The 26,087-nt window shown below is 47.6% G+C and overlaps 1 protein-coding gene across 7 annotated transcripts in view; it reads right to left on the bottom strand.

The window, feature by feature from the left end:
* Nucleotides 1-25,878, bottom strand: part of Fgfr1 (fibroblast growth factor receptor 1) — a 55,423-nt gene extending 29,545 nt beyond the window's left edge. For 4 of the 7 annotated variants that reach the window (XM_028768165.1, XM_028768167.1, XM_028768168.1 and 1 more), the window contains exons 1-2: nucleotides 25,674-25,757; nucleotides 12,500-12,678 (exon numbers count right to left, since the gene is read on the bottom strand). In XM_028768165.1, the coding sequence (XP_028623998.1) occupies nucleotides 12,500-12,590 (91 nt within the window). In that variant the 5' untranslated portion in view covers nucleotides 12,591-12,678; nucleotides 25,674-25,757. Of the gene's footprint in view, nucleotides 1-12,499; nucleotides 12,679-25,673 lie in introns of those variants that run through there. The other 3 variants (XM_028768166.1, XM_028768171.1, XM_028768170.1) reach the window with 2 other exon arrangements.
* Nucleotides 25,879-26,087: the final 209 nt, after the last annotated feature.

Below are 26,087 nucleotides of genomic sequence, written 5' to 3'. Positions count from 1 at the left end.
TTAGGAAGCTTCTGTGCTTGTACTTAGGTGGCTTCAATTTTGGGTTAAAGTGGCTGGAGACTGAGTTGAAGGACCTAACCCTGTGGTCCATAAGCAGGTGAATCTTGTCATAATCTCCTTCACCCAAAGCCACTTCCTCAATTCCCATCGAAAACTACTATTGGTCACTAAGTGATAGAATGCCTAAGGACGTCTCTGCTAAGTTGTTGGCCAGGAAGGGGGTGGGGTGGGGGGAAGAGAGGGTGGTGGTCCTGTTGCTAGGGCGGTAGCTTGGACCCTCCCACTACTGGCAGGGAGCCCAGGCCTCCCAGCCATGTGTCTGCAGCTGCGACCTGTCATACACTTCCTGGTCTGGGTTCTGTAACGGAAAGATCACTAAGTGTGGGGGAGGGGGGAATAAGAGGACTCTACCGAGAAGAGGTAACTCCCGAAGTCCGCTCTACTCTAGGCCCTGACCTTAAAGTCTGGTCAGGTTCCTTAAAGAAAGGAATGCACTGCCCTGCCCCCAAGCGCCCGGAGCCTCCAAGGGCCGCCCCTCCCCCAGGCTCGGAAGCTCCAGTTTGGAGAAGGAAAGGGCCGGCAGCTGGGCAGGAAAAGTTGCAGTCCCCAAAAACTTGCTGATCCATCCATTCATTCAGTAGGAGCGTCAGCTGTTTCGGAATGTGACTTCTGTCCCCCAAAACCACAGATGGTGCCGGAGTGAACGGTTTTGTTATGTGTTGCCTGCTGTCTGTCGGTACCGTGCCAATGAGTCTGGGGGTGTTTGGGTCAGAGACCTCACCATTAGACCACCCAATCCAGGGTGGGGAAATGGCCTTCTCACAAAGCATCAGGTCATTCTTAGCCATGAAGAAATGTCCACAGCTGGGGAGACACCTTAGGGGCGGAGTATTACTTGGTGTTCTTGAGATTCCAGTTCAATCCCCACATTCACTCACAGGTTAAAAAAAAAAGTGTGTGTGTGCGCGTGCGTGTGTTTGTGTGAATCTTTAAGTTGCACTCACACCTTAAATCCCAGCACTGTGTATGTGCATCCAGAGGCAGAGGCAACTTGGTCTACATAGCAATTTCCAGGCCATCCAGACTACACAACGAGATCTTGCCTTTCAAAAAAATAATAAAGACCCTTATCTTTACATTATGAAAATAAACAAAACAAAACACCTTAGGATAAAATAATACGGCAAAAGCCAGCTACTTGGTAATAGGCTGACTGTCAGTTAGAGAAGGGGAAAGCTCCCTTGCTGGACAGCACTGTGAACATGGGCATGGTGTCTCTTGCCATGTAAGCCTGGCATTTATGACACTGAAGCCGTAGTACTAACAAGGCTAGCCTGGCCTACATACATAGCAAGTTCCAGAACAGTCAAGGCTACCTAGAGAGACCCTGTCCCAAAAAAAAAAAAAAAATCATACAATGATTAAAGTGGAAAACTTTAGGTTACAAATATTTGGAGCTAATTCATTAACACAAGCTAAAAGACTCCTAAGATCTGGGAGTACAGACATCCGAAATGGAGCTTCATTCACAGCCCGCCTGTCCACAAAATGAATTCATTCTTCACCCTCTATCTCAGCACACAGTATCAAAAACAGGCAAGCAGTCTTTGCTTGAATACTGAAAAGAGCATTGGGGGGGGGGTGTCTAACTTTCGAGGGGCTCTCTGTACCTTTTTTAAACTATAACCATGGGACTTCCCTTAGCCAAGCAACTCTAATGACCTCTAGGAAGAGAGGCCTGGCTAACATTCACTTAGTCCAGACCCAGAGAAAGCCAACACAGTTCAACAGAGACAGACGGCTGAGCCTAGCACAGTCCACTGTGATCCTGGGCTAGTTAACTCCTGTTCTGACCTAGTCTCCTTGTGTAATATGGAAGCTAACCCCTAGGTCCTTTCTGGCTCAGCGACCACATTTTACCAGAGTTCCAAGATTACAGAGTCACTGTGTCCAAACAACTTTTCAGTTTTAAGATTAGAATTGTTAAGGTCTAGAGACAGGGCTGAACAGTGAAGAGCACTGCCAGAAAACTGGGGTTCAATGCCCAGCACCCATACGGAGGCTTACAACAGCCTGTAGGTGCAGTTACAGAGGATCCTAGCAGGACATTGTACACATGCGGTACGTTTAAATACATTGCAGTCCAAACACAAAACATGTAAAATTTAAAAGATGAAAATAAAAAACAAAGAAGTACCTTTTCAAAAAATAAAAATGGAGCCGGCATAGTGGTCACCTTTAATCCTCGAGCTTGGGAGGTAGAGGCAGGTGGTTCTCTTTGAGTTTGTAGACCAGCCAGCCTGGTCTACATCGTGAGATAGGCAGGGTAGCCTAGGCTATGTAGAGAGAGGCCCTGTCTCCAAAAAAAAAAAAAAAAAAAAAAACATAGGTTTTTAAATTACCTAGGCATTCACCTATTCAGAAACTATTAATAGGGGGGCTGGAGAGATAGTTCAGTGGTTAAGAGCACTGACTGCTCTTCCAGAGGTCCTGAGTTCAATTCCCAGCAACCACATGGTGGCTCACAACCGTCTGTAATGGGATCAGATCCCCTCTTCTGGTGTTGTGTCTGAAGACAGCGACAGTATACTCACATACATAAAATAAATAAATAATTCTTTAAAAAAAAAAAGAAAGAAAGTATTAATATGCACCAAATAAGATTGCATTTAATAAAAACATACACTCTCCAACTTAAAATGATTCAACTTAAGGTCTCTCAAGTAGGGGCTGGAGGGATGGCTCTACTATTAAAATTAAAATAAATATGGCTTTGGCAGGCAGAGGACCTGAGTTGGGTTTCCAGCATCCCAGCATCCCAGCATCCCAGCATCCCAGCATCCCAGCATCCCAGCATCCCAGCATCCCAGCATCCCAGCATCCCAGCATCCCAGCATCCACATGTGGTGATTCATAAGCATCTGTAGCTCCAGCTTCTGGGGATCTGACCCTCTCTTCCAACTTCTATGGGCTGCAGTCATATGCACATACATATATGCACACACGATTAAAAATAAATCTTAAAAGAAAAACACCTTTCAACTATAATATGGTAGGAAAGTAGGAACTATACCATATTCTAGGCTACTCATAGGCCACAGTCTTGATATGTTGGCTGTTTGCTACAGCTCCCAAGCAGCCTAGGATTACAGGGCAAATTATGATTCTTCATAAAACCAGTTTGAGAGGAGGGGTTTTGAAAACTGAACCCAGGACCCTCAGACATATCAAACAAGCACCCAGCTAGACACTAAGTTACAGCCTCTACCTAAAGGGTCTCAAACTTTCAATGAATCCCCCTACCTCACCCACTCAAATAGCTAGGATTACAGGCAATCACCGAGATGTTCCTCCATTGGCTAAGATTAGGCTTTGTGTTTCTTGATTTGGCCAAGCTTCAGGTTAAAGAAAGTATGCCGAACACATTTAAAGTGGGCCAAACTATGACGTAGAGTAGGTTGGATGTATTAAAGCAGTTTTTAAAATTTCTTATTGTCATTTTGTATGTGCACACACACCCCACCCCCACCCCACAACCTTGAAAGCCAATGGACAGCTCTGTGGAGCTGGTTCACCCCTTCTCCCATTACAGAAGTTCTGGGGAGTGAATTCAGCAGCAAATGATCGCCCAGGCTTGTGCAGCAAGTGTTTTTCCTGCTGCACCGTCAGCTGTGACTATGCTATACTTTTAATCGCTACTTTAGAATGTTGCCTGTTACGTAGGAAAAGTTTTGGGCTTGAGTTCATCCCTGGGACTCATGCGGCGGAAAAAGAAAGCCGACTCCAGTCCATTATCCTCGGACCTACAAGCACACACACTTTTTCCTTATTTTTAATTTCACCATAAAATTAGGTGTCGTGATATAGCCTCGGCGCTTGGGAGGTGGAGGCAGGAGGTCAGCCTGGTGTAGATAAGAGCCCATCTTTAAAAAAATGACAAAGTTCACTATAAAACAATGTTTCACACTATGCTAACAGCAGCCTCGCACATTCAGTGTTCTCCATCTTTAGCTGTATCGTGATCTCTCGTGCTTGATTTGAACTTGTGTTGGCTTAGGGTGGCCTAAGACTAAGGTCAAATACCATATACACAGAGGGACACAGCATATAGCCTAGGTGTGGTGGGCTATACTTTGTAAGTTTGTGAGAACACTTTTTTTTTTTTTTTTTTTTTGCGTGACGACAAAATCTTTTCATAATACGTTTCTCCGTACATCATTACGGCAACAAATCAATATAAATACCTCTTTGTATATTCAACCACAATGAAATCAATGAACTGGTACTACCTGCAGATAAGCAATTTGCCCCTTTACTTGAGCCCCTCTTATGCAGTGTGAGATGTTCTTCTATAACCTGTCTTTATTTGATGCGGGCTTCAAATATCACTCCCCAAATGAGTTATTTATTATATCTACAAGTCTATTAAAAGGTATAGCAATGTATCATTTTAATCTCGGCACGCCAGAGATGGAGGCAGGAGAATCTCCATGAGTTTGAAGCCAGCCTGGTCTACAGAGCGAGTCACAGGACAACCAGGGATACACAGAGAAGAACCCCTGTCTCAAAAATCATAATTAAAAAAGAAAGACATGAGAGAAAATGCCACAATGCAAACTACTAAACACAACCTAAATTATTTCCTGATAGTAGAGTAGAGGAGTAAAAATTCTGTAGCCCACACAATGCAATACTATGTAGTTTCTACCAAAAAAAAAAAAATCTGCATAGGAATAGATTTAAGTTACAAGCCAATATATACAGTATAAATTCCATTTCTCGGATATGAACACAAGAAGAAAATCTTAAAAAAAAAAAAAACTAGATTCAGGTCAACTGTGATTATTGATGGATGACGAGAATCTAAGACATTATTTTTCTGTCTGTACAAGTCTGTAGTCTCTGATTTCTTATTACAAACACATATCAAAATAATGTTTTAGAGTTTTTCTTCTTCTTCGTTGTTGTTGTTGTTGTTGTTGTTGTTTAATTGATGGTTTGTTGTGTCTTGTTTTTTGAAACAGGGTCTCTGTAGACCAGGCTGGCCTCTAATTCACAGAAATCCACCTGCCTCTATCTGCAAAGTGCTAGGGGTAAAGGTTCTACACCCATCAAACAATGTTCTCAAAAACTGACAGGGTCTCACATCGGTAATGGCAGTACTGGGGAGGTGAAGGCAAGAACAGCCTTTGCTACATACTGAGTTCGAGATCAGCCTGGGCTACATGAGACCCCCATCTTAAAAAACAAACAGTAAAGGCGTTCTTTTTAACTGCAAGGATCTTTATTCTAATGGAATAAACAGGACTGTTTACAAGATGTTGTGGCCACTAGGGTGGGATGGGGTGACACATCAAAACTAAACAACAGCAACAACAAAAAACCCACACACTGGGGGGTGGAGAGCCAGCTCAGTGGCTAAGAGCCCAGACTGCTCTTCCAAAGGTCCTGAGTTCAATTCCCAGCAATCACATGGTGGCTCAAAACCATCTGTAATGGGATCCAATTCCCTCTTCTGATGTGTCTGAAGATGGCAATGGTGTACTCACATACATAAAATAAATCTTAAAACTGGGGAGACATGGGGCTAGAGAGTTGGCTCAATGGTTAAGAACACTTGTTGCTTTTGCAGATGTATCCACCCACACAGTGGCCTACAGCCATCTGTGTGTAACTTCGGTTCCAGGGAGCTGACGCCCTCTTCTGGTCTTTTCCCGTACTGCAAGCACTGCATGCACATAGTCCACACCCAGTTACATAAAACAATACGGAAACAACAGCAAAAACCCTCAAAAAAGAGGTGGCCTTTTAAATAAAATTTTAGTGTGAACCCAAACTAAATCTTTTTTTTTTTTTTTGGTTTTTTCGAGACAGAGTTTCTCTGTGTAGCCTTGGCTGCCCTGAAAGTCACTCTGTAGACCAGGCTGGCCTCAAACTCAGAAATCTGCCTGCCTCTGCCTCCCAAGTACTGGGATTAAAGGCGTGCGCCACCACCGCCCGGCCCCCAAACCAAATCTTAAGGGTAAGAATTAAGTATATATTATTAAAGAATTATTAAAAGTTGGGCGGGAATGGGTGAGCATTTCATGTTAAAGGAGACGGATAAGCAATGGTCATATTAAAGGTACATGTTACATTCAAGGAAAAAAATAGGAATATATTTGGATAGATGGGGGGTGGGGTGGGTGAGGAATCAGTGAAGGGATAGTCTGGTAACCAGCCTGAGCCTAGCAGTCTCTGTGGGGAACATGGGGGAGGAAAGGGGGAGATCTGGACTCAATTTTCTTTGCTAATTAACCATTTGAAATTTCAGTACTGACGTTTTTCTCTCCAGACTCACAGGCGGCAAGTCTACATTTTGCTGAACTCCCAGGCCCTCTTACCCACTTTGCCTACAGATTCAGGGTCTGGGAAACAGCTGCTTTCAGGCTAACCAAGAGGGCCACTGCCCCTGAATCACCTCTCTTACACAAGAGATCCCAGGAGGCTCAGCAGCACAGCAACTCAGCGGATAAGGACCATGTACTGGGTTTCGACTCTCACCCCAGCCTTGCTCAGTATGCAGAACAGGATTCCTGAATGAAGACAGCAGGGACCATGTGTGGTACAGGGGAAATGGATACTACTGTTAGCCAAACACCCGACAGGGTGAGGGAGAGCCCTTGTTCAAGCCCGGTGCTCTCTACTTACAACCATGAAGACAGTCCAGGTGACTGGATTCCGACTGGTCACACTACAGGCAGACAGAGCAAAGCAAAAGTCAGAGGCAGCCCAGACTTCAAAAAGCTTGTCTTAAGGCCATGGACGTTGCGACCATTTGACAGTTCCTCGAGTTGGGGTGACCTCACCACCACCACAAAACTATTTCGTTTTGCTACTTCATAACTGTAACTGTGCTACCGTTATGCATCCGAGATTCTGTTATGACTACTGTTGAGTATGAAGCTGAAGAAGAGAGAGAAGCGGGTCTCTCCTTGTTAGGGGAGAAACAGTCGTCTCCTTACCAGGTTCCAGGGAAGAGAGAAGGAAGGATATGGGGGTGGGGAGGTGGGGGGGGGGGATGACCAAACAGACTTCCCAACGGCCTAGAGGAATGAGGCCTTGTAAAAACAGAGCAGAGCTGCAGATCAGACTCTCTGACCTGGCCCTCACCTCCTGGATAATGATTCCCCAGAACTCACTTCCCCAAGGCCACTGATTACATCCCAGAGACGTCCTGCTCCTTGATAGGAATGACCCCTTGCTTAGGGCCTGCAGACCCACTCGGAGGCAGCAGAAGCAACGCTCTTGCAGAAGCCTGCTCCCTCCGGTTGTGACCTCCCCACAGGTTGTTCCAGACACCAGGTGACAAGAATCCTGGCTGGATTCTTTGTACGGGCTCCCTCCCTGCCCCCCACCAATAGCAAGTCCTCTGGACAACCATTTGTTCTTTCTTCCCTGAGAAATTCCTCCTCCTCCCTGACTTTGGGGAGCGGCTGGCAAAGCCAGAGTGGAAAAATCAGTGAAGCTAATGGGGTAGCAATGCGGAGGCCCGAGCCAAGAACACAGCCCTGAGCGGCTCGCCCGCCCGGGCCTCGCTGCTGATCTGGACACGTGAGCACCCTCACATTCTCTCACAGGCTGAGCACTGCCCTCCCACCCCATCCCCCTCCACTAGCAAGCACCTCTCAGAGGCACCGGTACCACCTCCAGGGAGGGGATGTACAGCAAGGTAGGTCCCTTCAGGGAAACCTGGCAACTTAGAACACATCTCAGACTTCCTGGACCTAAACCCTCCACCCTCAATTGAACAACAACAACAACAACCAAAAAAAGTCAGGGTGGGGGGACGTCATTCAACACCTTTTGGTTCATATAATTCCACTCTCATTCTGGAATCCTCTACCATCCAGTGCGAGTTAGAAACAAACAGGTTCTTTCACAAGAAATTTTACTGGGGGTGGGGGTGTGGCGATGGTGTATTCCCACGAGTGTTCCAGGCCAGCTATGTGACGCTATTCCTCAGGCCACACCAACAGCCTAAAGTTGCAGGACCACAGCCTGCCTATCAGTGAAACACCCTGCATACCTAGCTAGGCTCCCAGGCAGCTAGGCTGAAATTCATACCCTCTTGGACCAAAGGCAGCTCAGGACCCCTAGTGGGGTGGGCGTGGGAGGGCTACCAGGGAACTACAGCTGAGGCCAGGGCCAGATTTTGGCAGCACCCCCAGCCTTTCCCCATAGGCACAGGTTTCAGCAGAGCAAGGACAAAGCCCCGCTTTGTGGTACACAGGCGGCCTACGGCCAACAACAGAGACCTGCAGCTTTTCCATTAAATGTAACCTCTCCTCCCTCATCCAGCCACCAGACTTCTTCAAATCTGGGTGGGTGGGAGGAGCTGTAAAACCTCAGCCATTAAATCGCTTATGAGTTGCAGGTTTCTGTGGATGAAGGAAAGTATTTCAAGGCTGGAAGTCTCACACTCTCTGCTCCTTAAGGGTGATCAGGGAACAGGGAAGGAGGGGCCACTACAAGTGGTCCCACAAAGTTTTGGACAGACCCACTCATTGATTTCTCAAGTCCTGTTCTCAGAGACAAATACATGGAAACAGTCTTCCTCAGGCTCAGATCGGCTTTCGGAAGGGGGTACTCTGCCCCTGGGCCTGTGTCCCAGTTTCATTTTACACACAAACCCCAAAGCCCGATCTGAAGAAACAAACTTAAGACTCTCGGCAATATGGCAAACGGGAGAGAAGGAAGGGGTGCGGTGGGGGAGGAGGCTGGTTTTCCTGGAACGCTTATTAAATCAACTTTGTAAGGACAGCCAGAAACTGCAGGCCTCCTGGGTCCCTTCGGGGCAGGGGCGTTTGCAGAAACTGCAGAGACTGCCAGGATTGTGCTCAGTCAGGGGAGGGGCTGCCATCTCCTCTCCCCCTCCCCTAAAGCCTTCCCAAAGCCCGAAGTGCAAGCAAAGTCTGGGATGGTTTGTTTTTAACTTCTGGACCAATCTTTGTCACATAGAGTACAGTTGTTTTTAAGACAAAAGCAGCATTCATTACTTAATAATCGGCATGGCCAAGACTACAGTATGCTGCATGTCTGCAAGGTTCCACAAGTTTACAGGGCACGGAGAGAAACTATTCCTCTGACATCACAGTTATAGTGGGGCTGTGTTCTGTCAAAATCGCCCCCCAGGAGCAGGGTGTGGTGGCAAAGGCCTTTAATACCGGCATTCAGAGGCAGGTAGATCTCTGAGTTCCTGCCTGGTCTATGTAATAAGTGCCAGGACATCCAGGGCTACAGAGTGAGTCTCTGTCACAAAGGAACTAGGGAAGAAATGAAATAATACAGTGACCCACATGGGTATCACAGGTGATTAGATTCATATGTCACCGTGAGACTTCATTCTTGACAAGAAATCCTAGAACAAACGATGCTAGTGTACGGTGACAGGAGGTGACAGGAAGTGAGAGGACGCAGGTCGGAGACAGCAAGAAGCATGGGGAAAGCTTTTGGGATGACAAATGGATCTCTCAACTAGGAGGGTAGTAACAAGATGTATATAGCCCTTGTGTAAACTCACGGAACTACCTGTCTAACATCGGCACATTTCATACTACATAAACGATACTTCCATCAACTGACTTCAGCTTGGACTACTATATACAGCCTCTTCTTCCACCCTTCCACCTCCCTCCTCTTCTAGTCCCAGAACCACCACTGTGCCTGGCGGGGAGGCGGGGAGAGCACAAACCTTTTGTCCCCAGGCAGATAGATCTCTAAGTTCTAGGCTAGCCTGGTCCACAGAGCAAGTTCCAGAACAGCCAGGGCTATACAGAGGAAACCATGTCTCAAACAAACAAAAAGAAACAAGTAAAAAGGTCATAGGTTCCCTGCTTCAGTCTCCATCACTGCCTCAGCAGTTTCAATGACCCCACACACACACACACACACACACTTAAAATTCCTTACGTGGGAGCTGGGAGAGGCGGCTCAGGGTAAGAAGCATGGGCTATATATTCTTCAGAACTACAACCCAGGGTTCAATTCCCAGCACCCACGTGGCAGCTCACAACTGTCTGTAACTCCAGTTCCAGGGGATCTGACACCTTCACGCAGACACACATACTCACAAAACACCAAGCCATGGAAAAATGATTAAAAAATTAAAAAGTCATTTAAAATTTATTATAAGAGGACCGTTGGGAAAGTGCCTGCCCACAAGTGCCTGGGACAAGATCTCAACTGTCTGCTTTCCTTCCATGGGCTACAAAGAGTTTGTTAGAGGAGAAAAAGAGGGCAAAGATGGAGGATGAGGAGAAAGAGGAGAAGAGAAGAGAGAAGGATGGGGTGGGAAAAAGAGCTGTCGTCTGACTACTTAAGGAAACCCATGGATTCTCTTCTAGAATGCCGGACGCCATCACTCTCCCTGGTCCTCAGACCCACTCCCTGACTGACACTCAACGCGCCCTCCTCCCTCTCTTCCGGCAGCAGTGGCAAAAGCACAACAGCTAAACACACTTTCTCGTGGAAGCATTGTGTCTGGATTGTGACATCTGCTCCTATTTTGATGGTTTGCTGCACAAAGCCAACCAAGTTACCGAAAACCGGGTCGTGTAGGTACACTTCAAATTTCTCAGCAAGAGCCATTTAAATACACTAAGTAAGCCTTCCGTATGCCGGCGGAACCCAGCTTTTCCAGGTGTTACTCTCCACGGTTATTTACTGAGTGAGCAATATCACTGTCCATACATCTTAAACCTCTCGATTTCAGGAATGCCCTTTCTTAAGGAGACCTGTACCTTAGTACCCTAAGGTAAGATTACAGGGAAACACCTGTAACCCAGAGCTGTGATAGGAAGATCATGAGACCAGCTGGGGCTACACAGCAAGATCCTATGTCAAAAATAAAAAGATAAAAGACCACTACTTTCTTTTCTTTGCTTTTTTTTTTTTTCTTTTGAGACAGAATCTTGGTAGCACTGGCTGGCTATACAGACCAAATTGGCCTCAGACTCAGAGATACGCCTCCAAGTATTGAGATTAAAAAGGCATGTGGCACTGTGGAGAACAAGACAGATGCAATTCAGCTCTGGGTATGACCATGACATCTCCTTCCATTCTGCTACATCACTGTGCAGTTTAACTATGGTCTACTAGCAGCGGAGAGATGGCTCGGAAGTTAAGTGCAGGGAAGTGGGGTCCCAGCACCCACAAGGAAGCTCACAATCATACTTCTTTTTTTTTAAGACAGTGTTTCTCTGTGTACCCTTGGCTGTCCTGGAACTTGCTCTGTAAACCAGGGGTGGCCTCGGACTCATAGAGATCCACAGGACTCTGCTTCCTGAGTGCTGGGATTAAAGGCCTTCGCCACCACTGCCTAACACTCAGAATCATTCTTAGCTCCAGCATTTCCAGAGGATCCACGAATCCTCTTCTGTTCTCTCTATGTACCAAGCGCATATACATACGCGCAGGCAAAACTCACACACATAAAAGAAATAAGTTTCAATAAATACTTATTGTCTCTCCACTGTTCGACAGTAACTATAGACCTATATACACCTGTAGCCCTATAGGTAAGCAGAGGTCCTCTTTTGCCTTGAGCTTCAAGCATTTTCTTGCTCCTATCTGTCTTTGGTTCTACTTCTGAAGGCAACAACACAAACCGGTCAGTTTCAGGCACTGCACCCTGTTCCTCTCTCACTGCTATCTATATACACAGGTTCACCCACTGATCACCAAACAGGTCCCTGACCGCTTAGAAGATGGTGCTGTACACGTGGCCACCATTGGCATGTACACCCCAAGCCTTTAACCCACTCTACTCCAGCCTTCTCCGTGACCAGCCACTAACTCTCAAGCCTTTTTGACAGCAGAAAGGTCTCAACATTTATCTCTAAGTCCCTCAGAAGCCACCAGGAATCCTAGGAACAATGACAACTCCCGGGGACTTGTAACGCACCACAGGCCAGTGGGGCTTCATAATGTTCCATCCTGCCTCCTGTTTCTTTCCAAGTCCCTTAAACAGGCCATCTCCAAAGCAAATTATTCATCGGGCCCCCAGGTAAGATCTGGAGGACAAAGTCCAAAAAGGCGTGTGCTCCTGACTGCTCACACCCTCATAGGAGATTCGAAACTGGAACAGCTTTCTAGAAGCCAGAGGCCATTGCCAAGATCCTCTTACTCCAAATCTATATTCATATCACTCTTTCCATTGTAACACCCACCCCTTTTTATGATCATCTGAGTTAAAGACCTAATTACAGTGTTTCCCCAGAAAGAAAGCACCCCCCCAGTACCTCACCTGTGGCTAGCGATTGTCACCAGCCTTTGTGACCTCCACCTCTGATAAAGTTGGTTCCATATATGGAAGCCCAAATCAGCCCAGGTGTGGGGAAGGAGCCCTTCGCTCCTCCAAGGAGGAAGTCTTTCCAGCTGACCACATTACCTCCATGACAGTAGCCCACCCTGTTTCCCCAGCTCAGGGGTCCAGCCGACCCTCGGCCTGTTGTCTTACCTTGTTCGGGCAAGGTTGGGGCTGGCCTGGCAGTGCAGAGAGAGGCTGTGACCAGCACAGCCCAGAAGAGGAGGCACCTCCAGCCCCACATCCCAGTTCTGCAGTTAGAGGTTGGTAACAAGGCTCCGCACCTCCATGGATACGCCACCGGAAGCGAGATCCGCCTTCGCAAGCTGAGTCTGGGGAAAGAAACAATAGCTCTCATAGGCGTTGAGGAGGAGAGGGGCGAGGGGAATAAAGAAAACGCAGTGTCCACGGTCAACCTGCCTGGAAGGCCAAGGCTGCTGCTGCTTCCTTAAATTAATTTATTTTTATATATTACATCCTGACCCCAATTTCCCCTCCCCATCTACTCCTCCTCTGTTTCTCTTCAGAAATGGGCAGGCCTCCCGGGGATATCAACCAGACGTGACATATCACGCGATGCAGTCAGACTAGGCACCTCAGGGCTGGAGAGATGATTCAGTAGTCTGCTCCTCCAGAGGTCCTGAGTTCAATTCCCAGCAACCACATGGTGGCTTACAACCATCTGTAATGGGATCCGATGCCCTCTTCTGGTGTGTCTGAAGACACACATACATAAATACTCACATACATACATACATACATACATACATACATCTTTAAAAAAAAAAAAAAGACTAGGCAGCTCCCCTCATATTCAGGCTGGACGAGAAAACCCAGTAGGACAAGGGTCCCAAAAGCAGGCAGAAGCATCAGAAACAGCCTCCGCTCCCTCTGTTAGGAATCCCACAAAACTCAGCCACACAACTCTAACATACATGCAGAGGGCTTATGTCAGACCACACACATCAGTTCAGTGTCTGTGAGTCCCTATGAGCCCTGGTTGATGCTGTGGGGTTCTTGTGGGGTTCTTGACCTCTCTGGGTCTTACAATTCCAGAAGGATGCTTCTTAGGATACAAAGAGAATCAAGCCTATTCTGAAACTGAATAGTCACAGGGGTATTGGGTCTTAATTAGGCTTAAATCCATAATGTGGCTTGTTCCCCAACTGGTACTTTTAAGAGACAGACCCTCTTGAGAGGTTTTAAGTCAGCTGGGGACATGTCCTTGAAGAGGAAGATTACAGAGATCCGGTCTCACATCCCTCCTCACTCTTTCTGTTCCTGGCCACGAGTGAATGGGGTTTCTCCACTACAAAGAGAGCTCTGCAGACTTGCCTTCATCCTACCAAAAACTCAAAAGCAACAGTCAACCCCAGACTGAAACCCACAAAACGGAAAGTTAAATAAACCTTTTCTCTCTTTAACTTGATTGCCTCGGCTACTTTGTCAGAGCGTTGGGAAGCTGGATTCTACCCTCCCATTCTATAACAATGTTCTCAGCACAGACTAAGTGCCAAGTTGGCTGGGACTGTCACCATGATGCTCTTGGAGATAAAAGCCTGGCTCATCTATGAAAGGAAAGGAAGGACCTCATAGACATCCCAAAGAGCCGTATTGTGATCAAGGACTTGAGAAAAACGTTGTGCAGCTTCAGGTCCCAAGCACTCCCGATGTGAGTTATGTAGACATGGCCAAGTCCAAAAACCACCACATACAAGCAGTCCCCAGAAATGTCATCAAGAAATCCCAGTAAGAAAGCTGGGTGTGGAGGTGTGGAGGGGTACTCCTGTAATCCCAGCATTTGGGAGGCAGAGGCAAGGGGATCTCTGAATTTGAGGCCAGCCTGGTCTACATAAAGGTCCAGGACAGCCAGGGATACACAGAGAAACCAAACCCTATCTCAATACCACCCCCTCCCTTTCCCAAAGAAACCCAAGTCACAAAGATATGAACCTCTTAAGGTGCAGGCAAGTGACACAGAAGCAACAAGTGCCCATGCTGAGGCCATTAAGCCCTTCTGAGGCCTATGGAGGTAAAGACCAAGATGTCAAAGAGTCCCAACCACAGGGTGGGCAGACTTGCTTTTTATTGCCTGCCCAAGCTCAGGAACTGGATTCATGGCTACACCGTCAAGGGTTGCAGACTGTACCAACCAAAGGCTAAGGTCCAAGCAAAGCCGAGACTGCAGCTGCAGCTCAGGGTCCCAGAGTTGTCTAGGCCCCGTGAGGGTCTCAAAGTGAAGACCTTTCTCAACATGAAAGCAGACAGACCAGTGTGACCCACCCTCTCCTCAACCCCTGCCATATACTTTGTAGATGGTTGCTGTAATGTGCAAATTAAAAATAAAACAAAATAATAGAGAGAGAGAGAGAACGCCTAGTTTAAGTATTACACAACCATTCTAAGGGACAGGAATCTGCTGACTTCCTGACACGAGACTTCATTCCATCGGGGACAAACAAATCCCTCTGGTAAAGAGTAAATAGAGAGGGAAAGAGTAGGGTCACAAGTCAAGACTCAGAAGGCGCTCCAGACAGTCCTTAATGGGCAGGTAACTAAAGGAGAGACGGTGCATGTCGTCAAGCCCACCATTCTGGAGGCAGGCAGATCTCAGTGAGTAAGGCTAGCCTGGTCTACACAGTGAGTTCCAGGACAGACAGAAAGAAAGAGGGAGGGGAACAGGGAGGAGGAGGAGGAGGAGGAGGAGGAGGAGGAGGAGGAGGAGGAGGAGGAGGAGGAGAAGAGGAAGAGGAAGAGGAAGAGGAAGAAGGAGAAGGAGAAGAAGAAAGAGAGAGGAAAGAGGAAGGCAGGTAGGGAAGGAAGAAGGGGGAAGGAAGGAGGGAGGGAGAGAGGGAGGGAGGGAGGAAGGGAGGGAAGGAAGGAAAGGAAGAAATAGGGGGTTAAGTACTAGTTTACAGCTTCAGGTCACATGGAATATAAAGACCCCCTAAACCACTTTTTTTTTTCCCCTACAGGGATGGAATCCAGGGCCTTCTACAAGCAAGTGTTCTACCACAGAGATCCATCCCCAGGTCTCCAGGGTCTTTCTTTTTGCTTTTAAAATGAGAAAAATCCCAGAACCTCCAGTCCCACCAGCCTCGCTCCCAGAGAACGCATGGGTCACTATTACTTGAAGGCAGGCAGAGCAGGGCACTGTGAGGTGGATCCAGCTATCATTGGGTGGTGACACCGACATCTGACAGCAAAGAGTGGCAATGTCAGGGTGAGGTGGGAGAGGAAAGCCCTACCTACAGTCAACCAGTCAGGAGCCTGTGCGGAGGTGCAGAGGCTGACGCAGATCTAACCAAAGGTATGGACTCTGCAGCCCTTGACCCATCTCTTGTGATGGTAATTTTTTGGTATTGTAAATGTTTTAAATATTCCTGATGGGGGCAGGGTGACTGTATCTCAGCACACATGCAAAGGTCAGAGGACATCTCCACAGAGTCAGTTCTTTCTGTCTACCTTTAATACGGGGACTGAGCCATCTCACTGCCTCTGTGATGGTAATATTTAAAATGACTTCCGAGGGTCCTAAGGATGAGATGACAAGTGGGGAGAACTGGCTGGCCACTGTGTATGGAGGTGACCATCTCCTGTCTCCCAGGTGTTTTCTGTCCTTGGTTCTCCAGGAAACCATAGATGCTGTTCAGAGAATCTGCTCCCGGAACATGCCCTAATGTGATGTTACAGGCCTGCCTCCCCCTGAGCAAAGAAGGGCCCCTCTCTAGCCAGTCGGTCCTGTCTGGCAAAACAAAACAAAAAACAAAACCAAATTGTTGGCCAGCAGAGTATGTGCACACTACCACTAGCTGTCTCCAAAGGCTTACTAAAAAAATTTAATAATTTTAAACCAAACTGAAGTAAATATTTCTCTTCTGGTTTTTTTTTTCCTTTTCTTCTGAATTTGGGAAAAAGATTAGAAATGGAAGGAATATTTGTTGAGTACTCTGTGGACCCTACACAAGTAAAATACATTTATAACCATAAAACTTCCTTTATTCCTCCTGCTCTGCCTCTAAAGACAGTACTGGTCTCTGCTAAGAGATAAAGAAACTTGGGGGTTGGGGGGAGTTTAGGGATCCAATAAGTACTTTGCCCAAGGAAATGGAGCTATTGGTAACACTAGAACTTGATCACCCAGGTTTGGGGGACATTAATTCAAGATGGGAGAATGCAAACAATGTCACCACACCTAAATGGGATCCAGCTCAGAGGAGAAACCATTGCCTAGCAGACCAGAGGCCCTGAGCTCATCCCCAATACAGGAAATTCAAAAATAAAAACCAGCCTTCCATCTGATGCAGGCAGACACAGGCGGATTCCCATACACTAGAGAAACCAAGAGGATAAAGAGAAATCCATGCTGGGAATGACAAGTTCCTTGTTCTCTGTTTCTTTGGTGGACAGAAAGACCTTTAGAGACAAATCACTCGGGGCCCTTGAGGACCCAGAGTCAGGCACAGTCTCGGACCTGAAGATACTCTAAACCCACACTTCAGATCCCAAAGACAAATCTAATCAGTATAGATAGGTCTGTTATCCACAAAGTACACTGGACAACAAAACCCTGAGTCTCATGGTAACCCTGAGTACTAAGTCTAAGTACTATCAACAAAGGGTGGGTAGGAGGAGCCGGTGTCACCCTGAGATGACTGATTAGACTGTAGCAGACCGAGGCTTCCACCTGTCACTCTGTCCCCTGAGACAGCTGCCCACCTACCTCTTCCTAGGTGTGGGCTGGCTACACACACTTCCTTTCATCCCCGGTGATGAATGCTCTTCAGACACCTGAGACTAGTCTGAGAGTATTCTGGCACCTTCCCCCTGACTCATGTCCAAAACAGGTACAAGAGTTCCACCTGCCTCCCCTTTTCTACCCTCTAGGCCTCAAATTGCACAACAAAGATGCTATAAGACACTTGGCCTCCTGGTACCAATGCCAGGAATGAAAAGGTTGCCGGGCACATGCAACGCAAGGCTCTGCAGAACACGAGGTGACACAAACCTCAAATCCAAACTCGATGAGGAATCCTAGAGACTGGCCCCTTAGCCTTTAGGAATCGCCTCGGTCCTCCACTGCCTGACAGGTGTGACCCATAACCAGGTGTACAGAGGTTTCCCTCCAGTGCTACATCTGCCACCCCATCAGTCCCTCCACTCTCAGCTGAGGCTCCCAGATTCCAAAACCCAATCAGCTTAGAAAAGGTCTTCAATCATATGACCTCAGTTTTCATACTTGTGGGAAGGCTAAAATATTTGTCCTGACAACATCCGGGTGGTTACAAGGACAGTGTGAAAGAGAATGAGAGGGTCTCTTTCCAAGAACTTATGCAATGGTGGCTTCAGTGTAAGTAGTAGGAAGTCAGGGCCTGGAGCACTCTGCCTTGGACCTCAATTCTAAAGGTCTACAGAGTCTATTAACGCCAGATCTCTAGGTCTAAAATGATGCAAGAAACCTAATTGGTGCTCTCAGGGCCAAGTATCTGTCACGGTCTCTTCTTCCCCTCATCTTCCTCTCTTTTTTTGGTTTTTTGTTTTTCTGAGATAGGGTTTTTTTTTTTTTTTCTGTGTAGTCCAGGCTATCCTGGAACTCACTCTGTAGATCTGACTGACCTTGAACTCAAGAGATCCACCTGTCTCTGCCTCACAAGTTCTGGGGTAAAAGGTATATATCACCATATCCACCTTCTCATCTTTCTCTTAAAGAGTTTCTTTGTGCGTGTGTGTCATGACTGTGTGCCGTAAGTGTATGTGTACCCAAGGAGTCAAGGAGAGAGAGTGTCATGTGTGTGTGTGTGTGTGTGTGTGTGTGTATGTGTGTGATGACTGTGTGCCATAAGTGTATGTATACTCAAGGAGTCAAGGAGATAGATAGGGTGTCATGTGTGAGTGTGTATGAGTGTGTATGTGTGTGTATATGTGGTGACTATGTGCCATATGTGTATGGGTACCAAAGGAGTCAAGGAGAGAGGGCGTCATATTCCCTGGTAGGGAATATAACAGGTTATAAACCACTTGATGTTGGTCCTGGGAAATGAACCTTGGGCTTCCTGAGGGACGGTGAGAACTTTTAACAGCTGAGCCATCTCTTCAGCCCCTCTTCAGCCCCTAGGTCTTCATCTCCCTGTTCTCTAGAGAAAGCAGTCAACGAATACTTTTATTCATGACACTGCCACCATGGAACAGTTCCCTACCCTGGGCATTGGTTCCCAGCTGAAGGAGACCTGAACGTTTGTCTTCCCATGTCACAGGTAGGTTGCATGTACATATGTTCACATGTGTACACATGGCCAGTACAGTGAAGAACCTGCCCTCTATAGTACTAGGCTAACAGAAGAAATAATAACAAATTCATTTATTTTATGTGTATAGCAGTTTTGCCTGTTTGTATGTCTATGCTGGGAGACCGGAAGAGAGCATCAGATCCGGCTGAAACTGGAATTACAGATTGTGAGCCACCATGTGGGGGTGCTGGGAACTGAGCCCAGATTCTCTGAAAGAGCAGCCAATGTTCTTAATCACTAAGCCGTCTCTCCAGACCCCAAACTCCTTGTATTCTTAGTCTCTCCTGGACAACACTTGTCTACGGGACATGAGCTTCCTCCCTTCCCACAGGTATTTTTCACCCTCCATTCTCTCAGTCCTAACACTCGAGACCTAGTTGGCAAATCTAGTGGCTCCAGGACACACTGCAGCTGCTGAGCTATTGAAATATGGCTCCTGCCAACTGGGGTGTACTAAGAGTGAAAAACAGAACGCGGTCATCAACATTTAGTAGGGAAAAAAATGTAAAATATCTTAACCTTTTTCTTTTTAAATATTGGGACCAGATATAGTGTGTACTTTAGCATGCTTGAAGCTGTCAGTTCAACTGAATTGCCAGCGCTTCCACATTTTTGTATTGATTTCATGTAAAAGGATATTTTAGAAATAGCAATAATATGATATAAATAAGACCTAATATAAATACAATGTATTTTTAAAATCTATACAAATACATTTAAAGTGGATTTCACCTGTATCTTCTGATATACTTTCAAATGAGGATACTACTGCCCTGAAATTTAAGGAGGTTCCCATTGTATTTGGGGGTCTGTGCCAGTGTCCCTCTTACAATTAAGTCCCCATCTCACAAAGCCCCGCTTCCACATGCCTTCAGCCCAGCCCTCTGATTTCCCAATAAATAACTAGCCCCTCTCCCACGGTGCTTCCGTCAACTCATCAACTTACTGGACATGTTCCTCATGTTCCCCTCCCTCTTCTCTCCCCAATCGGGCTGACTAGTTTTAGGTCAACTTGACACAACCTAGAGTCATTTTGGAAGAGGGAACTTCAATTGAGAAAAATGCCCCACCAGAGTGGCCTGTAGGCAAGCCTACAGAATTTGTGCTTGATTGAAAACTGATGTGAGCGGGCCCAGCGCTCACTGTGTACAGTGCCATCCCTGGGTGGGTGGGTCCTGCGAGCTAGAAGAAAGCAGACTGAGGACGCCATGGGGAGCAAGCCAGTCCGCAGCATCCCTCTGTGGCTCTCAGTCCCTGGTTCTTCCACGTTCCTGCCCTGCTTGAATTCCTGCCCTGCCTTTCTTCAGCAATGGACAGTAACCTGGAAGGGTAAGATGAAATAAACCTTTTCCTCCCCAAGTTGCTTTTGGTCATGGTGTTTCATCCCAGCAACAGAACCTCTAAGACACCAAAAAACCTGTGGGCTTCTGTGAAGCAGGGTTGGTGCCTACATGCCTTTCATCCTACCCCCAGCCCTCAGCCTAGGAGGTGGGGGCACACACAGGAGATGGGGCATCTATGTTAAGGTGGAATAAAAGGCAAGTGAGCCTGAGAAGAAACAAGCCCAGGCCCAGGACCCTCTTTGTGAAATGTCTGGAACCTTCCACATTTCAGATTTAGAAGTTGTTGGGAACTCAAAACATTTGGATAGGCTTTGCCAGTAAGATCCAAGTGTGAAATCCCAAACATCTTAGAGTCTGAAATTCTTTGACTGCCAACAAGACATGTGCTTCTGGAGTCCAGGTTCTCAATCTGTATATATTCTTCAAGAAAAAAGAATAGACTTGGGGAGGTGGGGGAAGCAGGAAAGCCACAGCTAATTCCCCATGCTAACTACCCACAATACCAACAGAGTAATAGTCTAAACATATTGAGGTCCCAGATTTGAGGACTGTGATACATAAATATGACTCCCTTCAGATTAAAAATAAGATTTACTAAACAATAGAGGGAACTTTCCCCTCAGTGCTTTAATAAACCTTTTTTAAACACTAGGGGTAGTTTTGTTCACAAAATTCAAACTCAAACAAAAGAAATGCTAATTGTGGAACTGGAGATAACTCAGCTCCCTGCTGTAGCTGAAGACCATCATTCAGTTCTGAGTTCCGAGGCACAAGATCACACTCTCATGCAGACACATACATATAGATAAAGATGAAATAAAAAGAAATGCAATGCTTGCATGTTTTATGAAGAAGTTCGGTTTATTAGAAATATATATATATATATTTTTTTTTTTTTTTTTGGTTTTTCGAGACAGGGTTTCTCTGTGTAGCCCTGGCTGTCCTAGAACTCACTCTGTAGACCAGGCTAGCCTCGAACTCAAAAATCTGCCTGCCTCTGCCTCCCAAGTGCTGGGATTAAAGGCATGCGCCACCACCGCCCGGCGATTAGAAATATCAGAAATATTAGATTCTAATATTAGAAATATTAGAATATTTTAAGCATGAGGATTAAAAGAAGGAAATAGGCTTTCAGAAAGAAAGACACACCCAAGATGGCGGAAGTGGTTTTCTCTAAAAGATAGTACCCTAGCTTATTTTGCATCTCTGTTACAAAGTATCCACACTGAAAAAAAAAAGTATCCAATTGATTGGCAACAGGGCTTGGGGTTTAGCTCAGTAGTAAAACTATTTGACTAAGCAAGTGCAATGCCCTGGGTTGGATCCCCAACACTACTGAAACAAAACAAATGTGTGTGTGTGTGTGTGTGTGTGTGTGTGTGTGTGTGTGTGTGTGTTCGCATATATGAAAAGAATCTAAATGTCTTCTATCTTGAAAAATTAGTAATTGTTGCATGCAGCGTGTCTACTACCTCACACTCAGGAGGCTGGGGCAGGAGTACCTCAAGCTGCTGGCCTTAAGGGCTATGAAAACCAGACTCAAAAAGCAAACCAACAGGGAGATGGCTCAACAGTCAGAAGTACCTGCTGCTCCTCAAGATGAGCAGGGTCTAGTTCCCAGCAACATCAGGTGGCTCACGACCACTTGTAACTCTAGTTTCAAGGGAATCTAACACCATCTTCTAAATGCATCAGGAACCAGAAATGTGGCCCACATACATACATGTAGACAAAACACTCATCCACTTAATAAACAAATCTAAAAAACAAAAAAGTACCAAAACAAACAAACAAAACAGTAACAAGAACACAGCAAGTGAAACAAAGGCTTAGCTGCTGAAGACAGGACATAGGGGCAGAGTCCAGTGTTACCATATTCTTGGAATTCCTTACCCAGGTGAACACTATTTAAATTTCCAAGCTTGGGGGTTAGGGGGCAGGGCTTCTTCCTGGTACTAAGTAAAGAATTCCTATTGAAGGCCAATGCAAACTTGGTGGGAGGAGGGGTGGCAATATCTTATTCCATATGAGGCATTTAATCCCTCTGGAAACACCAGCACCTTTTCTAAAGATCCACATCTGGAGTCCCGGGTGCATTCAGATCCTTTCCAGAGCCCTGGAAAAGACACATGCAAGACCAACTTCCCAAGAGGAAATTACATTCCTCTCAATCGACAGGAGCGTGGCTTTTCAGAACAAGAGATCAGAGTCAACTAGAACTCATCTTCCTCCTGCAGCTCAGGCCCAGACTTTCCAGGGAGAAAACAGGGCTGGAGTTCCACACCAGCTTCAAACTCAGCATGCACGATGACCTGAACTGCGAGTCCTCATACTTCTACCCAGAGGGATGGGTGTCTTCCAGGATGACAGGTGTTACCAGATTCCCTAGGATGCTCTTCAACAGCCATTTTGATCAAAGAGATTACAAAAATTGGAGGCAGGAAAGGGCCTTTGGGGCCAGCGAGATAGCTCAGCAGGTAAAGAAGAGGGGATTGCAATTAAACTTGATTTAGATCTCTTAGACCCAACTCACATAGTGGGGGAGAACCGAGTTCTTTTCTATTACACAGATGTGTGGATATGGGCATGCCAGTGCAGGTGTCTTCAGAGACATTACACTTCCTGTGAACTGCCTGACATGCATGCTGGGAATTGAACCTGGGTCCTCTGGAAGAGCTGCCAGTGCTCTTAAAGGCTGAGCTCCAGCAACCTATTCTTCGATCTCCACTGGAGCACTGTGGCACCCAGTATGCAGATGAGTGAATACATGTAATTTTAATAATAAAAAATAAACATGAAATTTTAAAAAAGCATTCAGAGATACTAGCTGCTAAGCCCCAAGTTCACATGAACAAAGCATTTAAGAGGCATGCATGGGGTCAGTATCACGAACAAGCAAAGAGAGGATCGCTAACAGTGAAGTCCACGGATGGTCTTGGTCTCCAAGGTTGATGTCTGCCTATGCAATGCTCTATTCAATGTTCTCATCTGGAGTCCACTCTGAAGAAAGCTAGCTGGGGTTTAGGGTGCTTATTTGCATTCTAATTCCCTCCCGTGTGGAGACAGTGACAGTGTGATGTTCCTCTGTTCCTTCTGTCCTTCTGCTTCACTTGCTATTCAAAGGATACATTGTTTCATGGCCTGAGGCCAAGGAAAACTCTTAAAACTGTATACCATGGAACCAAAGGAAGCAATGACTCTGTTCATCCAACCTCCCATTGTGAAAATACCTCTGAAACTCATATAGGAAATACACACTGCTCTCAATCCACTGCCCCTCATTGAAAAGCCGACACTCAGCTATGACTAAGAGTAAACGTAGTAACATATTTCAAGTAGCTTGTCACTGATGAAGTGCATAACTTTTCCGGCTGGAACCAAGCCCCAGTCAGCAACTTGGTCCCCTAAACACCCAGTGCTCTGGGGTCAGGTGGGTCCCCAGAGTGTGTCCCAACTGGAGAAATATGTAAACAAGCCATTAGGGAGGGAGGCAAGCCATCAGCACAGTTGGCGGGTATTAGTTGAGCTTGTTGGCCTTAGGTCACTGAAAGGAAGAGACACCACCCCAGCGTGGGGGTAATTGGCTAGACCGTGGCCGGTCCCAGGGGCCAACTACTTAGCTTTAAAACAAGCCCCAGAGAGGAAACCCGGAGTCTGGCCAAGGGACGAAGGCGGCCGCTTTTCTGCTCAACCATCTCAGGGCAATGGTTCCACAATTTAGATACTATTCCAAAAAAAGCAATGGTCCGGAGGTGCGAAGACCAGAGCACATCTGGGGAGGAAACAGTCACCTTAATTACCATGTCTAGAGAAAGTGCGATTTCATTACAGCCTCCAAAACTACCGCCCTAAGAAGGAAACCAGAGAAGTGTTTTCAATTTAAAAGACTGGAAAGGCTGAGAGGCACCGGCCCACTATACCCACCCAACCGCTAACTTTGGACCCTTCCGATGCGTTGCTGCCCCCCTCCTTCAAAAGAGTGGACATTCCATCCCTGGCCCTGTAGTCATTGTTTAATCGGCAAAACCCACTCCATTTTAAGCTTCTGGGGGTTGCAACCCAGGAAACTCACTGAAAACACAAGATGCCTCTGGCAGCTACAGCACCGGGTACTGCACCCTACTCCCCCCCCCCTCCCCGGCCAAACGGAGGACGGGAACTCCGAGAGGGACTTGGATGCGTGGCAATAGGTGGGCCTGCAGTGCCCACGCTAGACAGACGCTCCAACTATAATTAAAGGGACAGGCGATATTTGGTTCCAGTACACGTCAGGGCCAATTTTGGCCCAGACCCACCGACGAAGGCCACCTCTAGTAAGCAAGCGGCTCCCAAGAGGGTCCAGAGATTCTTAAACACCGCCTCACCTCCCCCGCCACCGTCAACCACCAGCAAGAGAGTGGAGGAATCCAAAACCGCTTGCGATCTATAACTTTTCTCTTCCAATCCCAAAGCCTCCCCTCCACGTCTCAAGAAATATTAAGGGGTGGTGGTGATGGTGGTGGTAAAGACTAGTCCAAGAATCTCAGTTTTAATTTAGGAGGGGGAGGGGAGGAAGAGGGATGTTTAATAATGTGGCTGCGGTGTACCCGTGTAGGGTGAAACGGAACCAGATGCGGCAGCTACATCTGGGAAATGGGGGGTGGGGTGGGGGAGAAAAACGCCGTTGAAATGCTTTGCAAATGAGTTAATAGCTTCTAGGCCCAGAAAAAGAGAGCTCCCTCCTGCACTCCCAAGGTGTCCAGCTGCCTCACTGGGGGTAAATTTCTATTACGAACCCCACCTATTAAAAAAAAGTCAGTAAATTGCTCCAAAAATGTGAGTAGTAGGTTGTCTTCACCCCGCCGGAGACACCACAGGAGGAGGCTCAGGAAGCGCAGAGAAGGGGTCTGGGCCAGAGAAGCAACAAGCGGGCAGAGGGCTCCGCACAGGACAAGCTCACATCGTTTCTTCCACTTCCCAGAATGATCCAGACCCTGAGGGCCCCCTCCCCTTCTCCAGACCTCTTCAAGAGTCCTCTAGGTCTAAGACAAAATAGAACATCACCACCACCACCCTCAAAAGGGGGGAATCTTTGCTCGTTCTCCGCTAAAACGGATTCAGCCATTTGGTGACGACGCCTCCTTCAAACCTATTCCAAGACAAGCTAGCCTTCCCCGCCACTTCCTTTCCTCCTCAACCCCCCAACCTGGATCCCAGACTTGCCTGAAGGTGGGAAAACACTTGAAAAGATCCCAGATGTGGGGTGTTGAGCCCAAAGCCACCGGCTGACCGGGGTGAATCCTCAAGAGGACCAAAAGATGATGTGTATGTACACACACACACACACACACACACACACACACCGTCCACCTCCCAGCCCACTCCCGCCCTCCTCCCCAGAAGGGAACACACGGCTTCCGCCGCCTTCTCCTGGTCAGGGAGGGTCGGGGTCTGGACTCGGAGAGCAGCAGCCGCCTCGCCAGCTCCAGAGCGCGAGTTTGGCGGAAAAGTTGGGCAGCGGGCAGCAGCAGCGGGCCCCGCGCGCGGGGAGGGGGCGAGGGCAGCGACGCTGGCCGAGGGAGGAGGGACAGGGGCGCCAGGGAGGGAGCGGAGCCGGAGGGGGGGTCGGAGGAGGGAGGCGCGGGCTGCGACTGGCGAAGCGCGGGGGCCGCTTGGGACGCCCAGCCAGCCGGCTCTGCGGGCGCCGGCGACTCTTACCTCACTTGGCGCTGCGGTCCCGCCTCTGGAGAGCTCGCCGTGGCGCGGCGGGTGTCTGTGTCTTGCGCTCCGGCCGCTCGTCCCCGAGCTCCGTTCAGATCCTGGTGGGCTCTCGAGAGCTCCGCGGCCGAGGCTCGATTCCCGGCGGCACTCGGAGCCGGGCGCCTCCAGCCCGGGCGGGAACAATGGAGCCGAAGCTGGTGCCCCGGAGGCGGGGCGGGGGGAAGGGCTCGGGTCCGCCGCCGGGGGTCCCCAGATCGTGCGCCCCCCGCTCTCCAGTACGCGGCGGCGGCGGCGGCGTCTCAGGCTTCTGGCAGCCCGAGTTCCATCGCCCCTCCGGGGGCTACGGCGTGCATTGACTGCAGCACGGCTGTGGTGCGCCCCTGGGACCTGAGAAAAGTCCTCGGTCTCCGC

This window comes from Grammomys surdaster, unplaced genomic scaffold (assembly GCF_004785775.1).
Source record: "Grammomys surdaster isolate TR1022 unplaced genomic scaffold, NIH_TR_1.0 185, whole genome shotgun sequence".
Classification (NCBI taxonomy): domain Eukaryota; kingdom Metazoa; phylum Chordata; class Mammalia; order Rodentia; family Muridae; genus Grammomys; species Grammomys surdaster.
The sequence above is the reverse complement of the archived record's forward strand: the minus strand, read 5'-3'. Positions and strand labels throughout refer to the sequence as shown.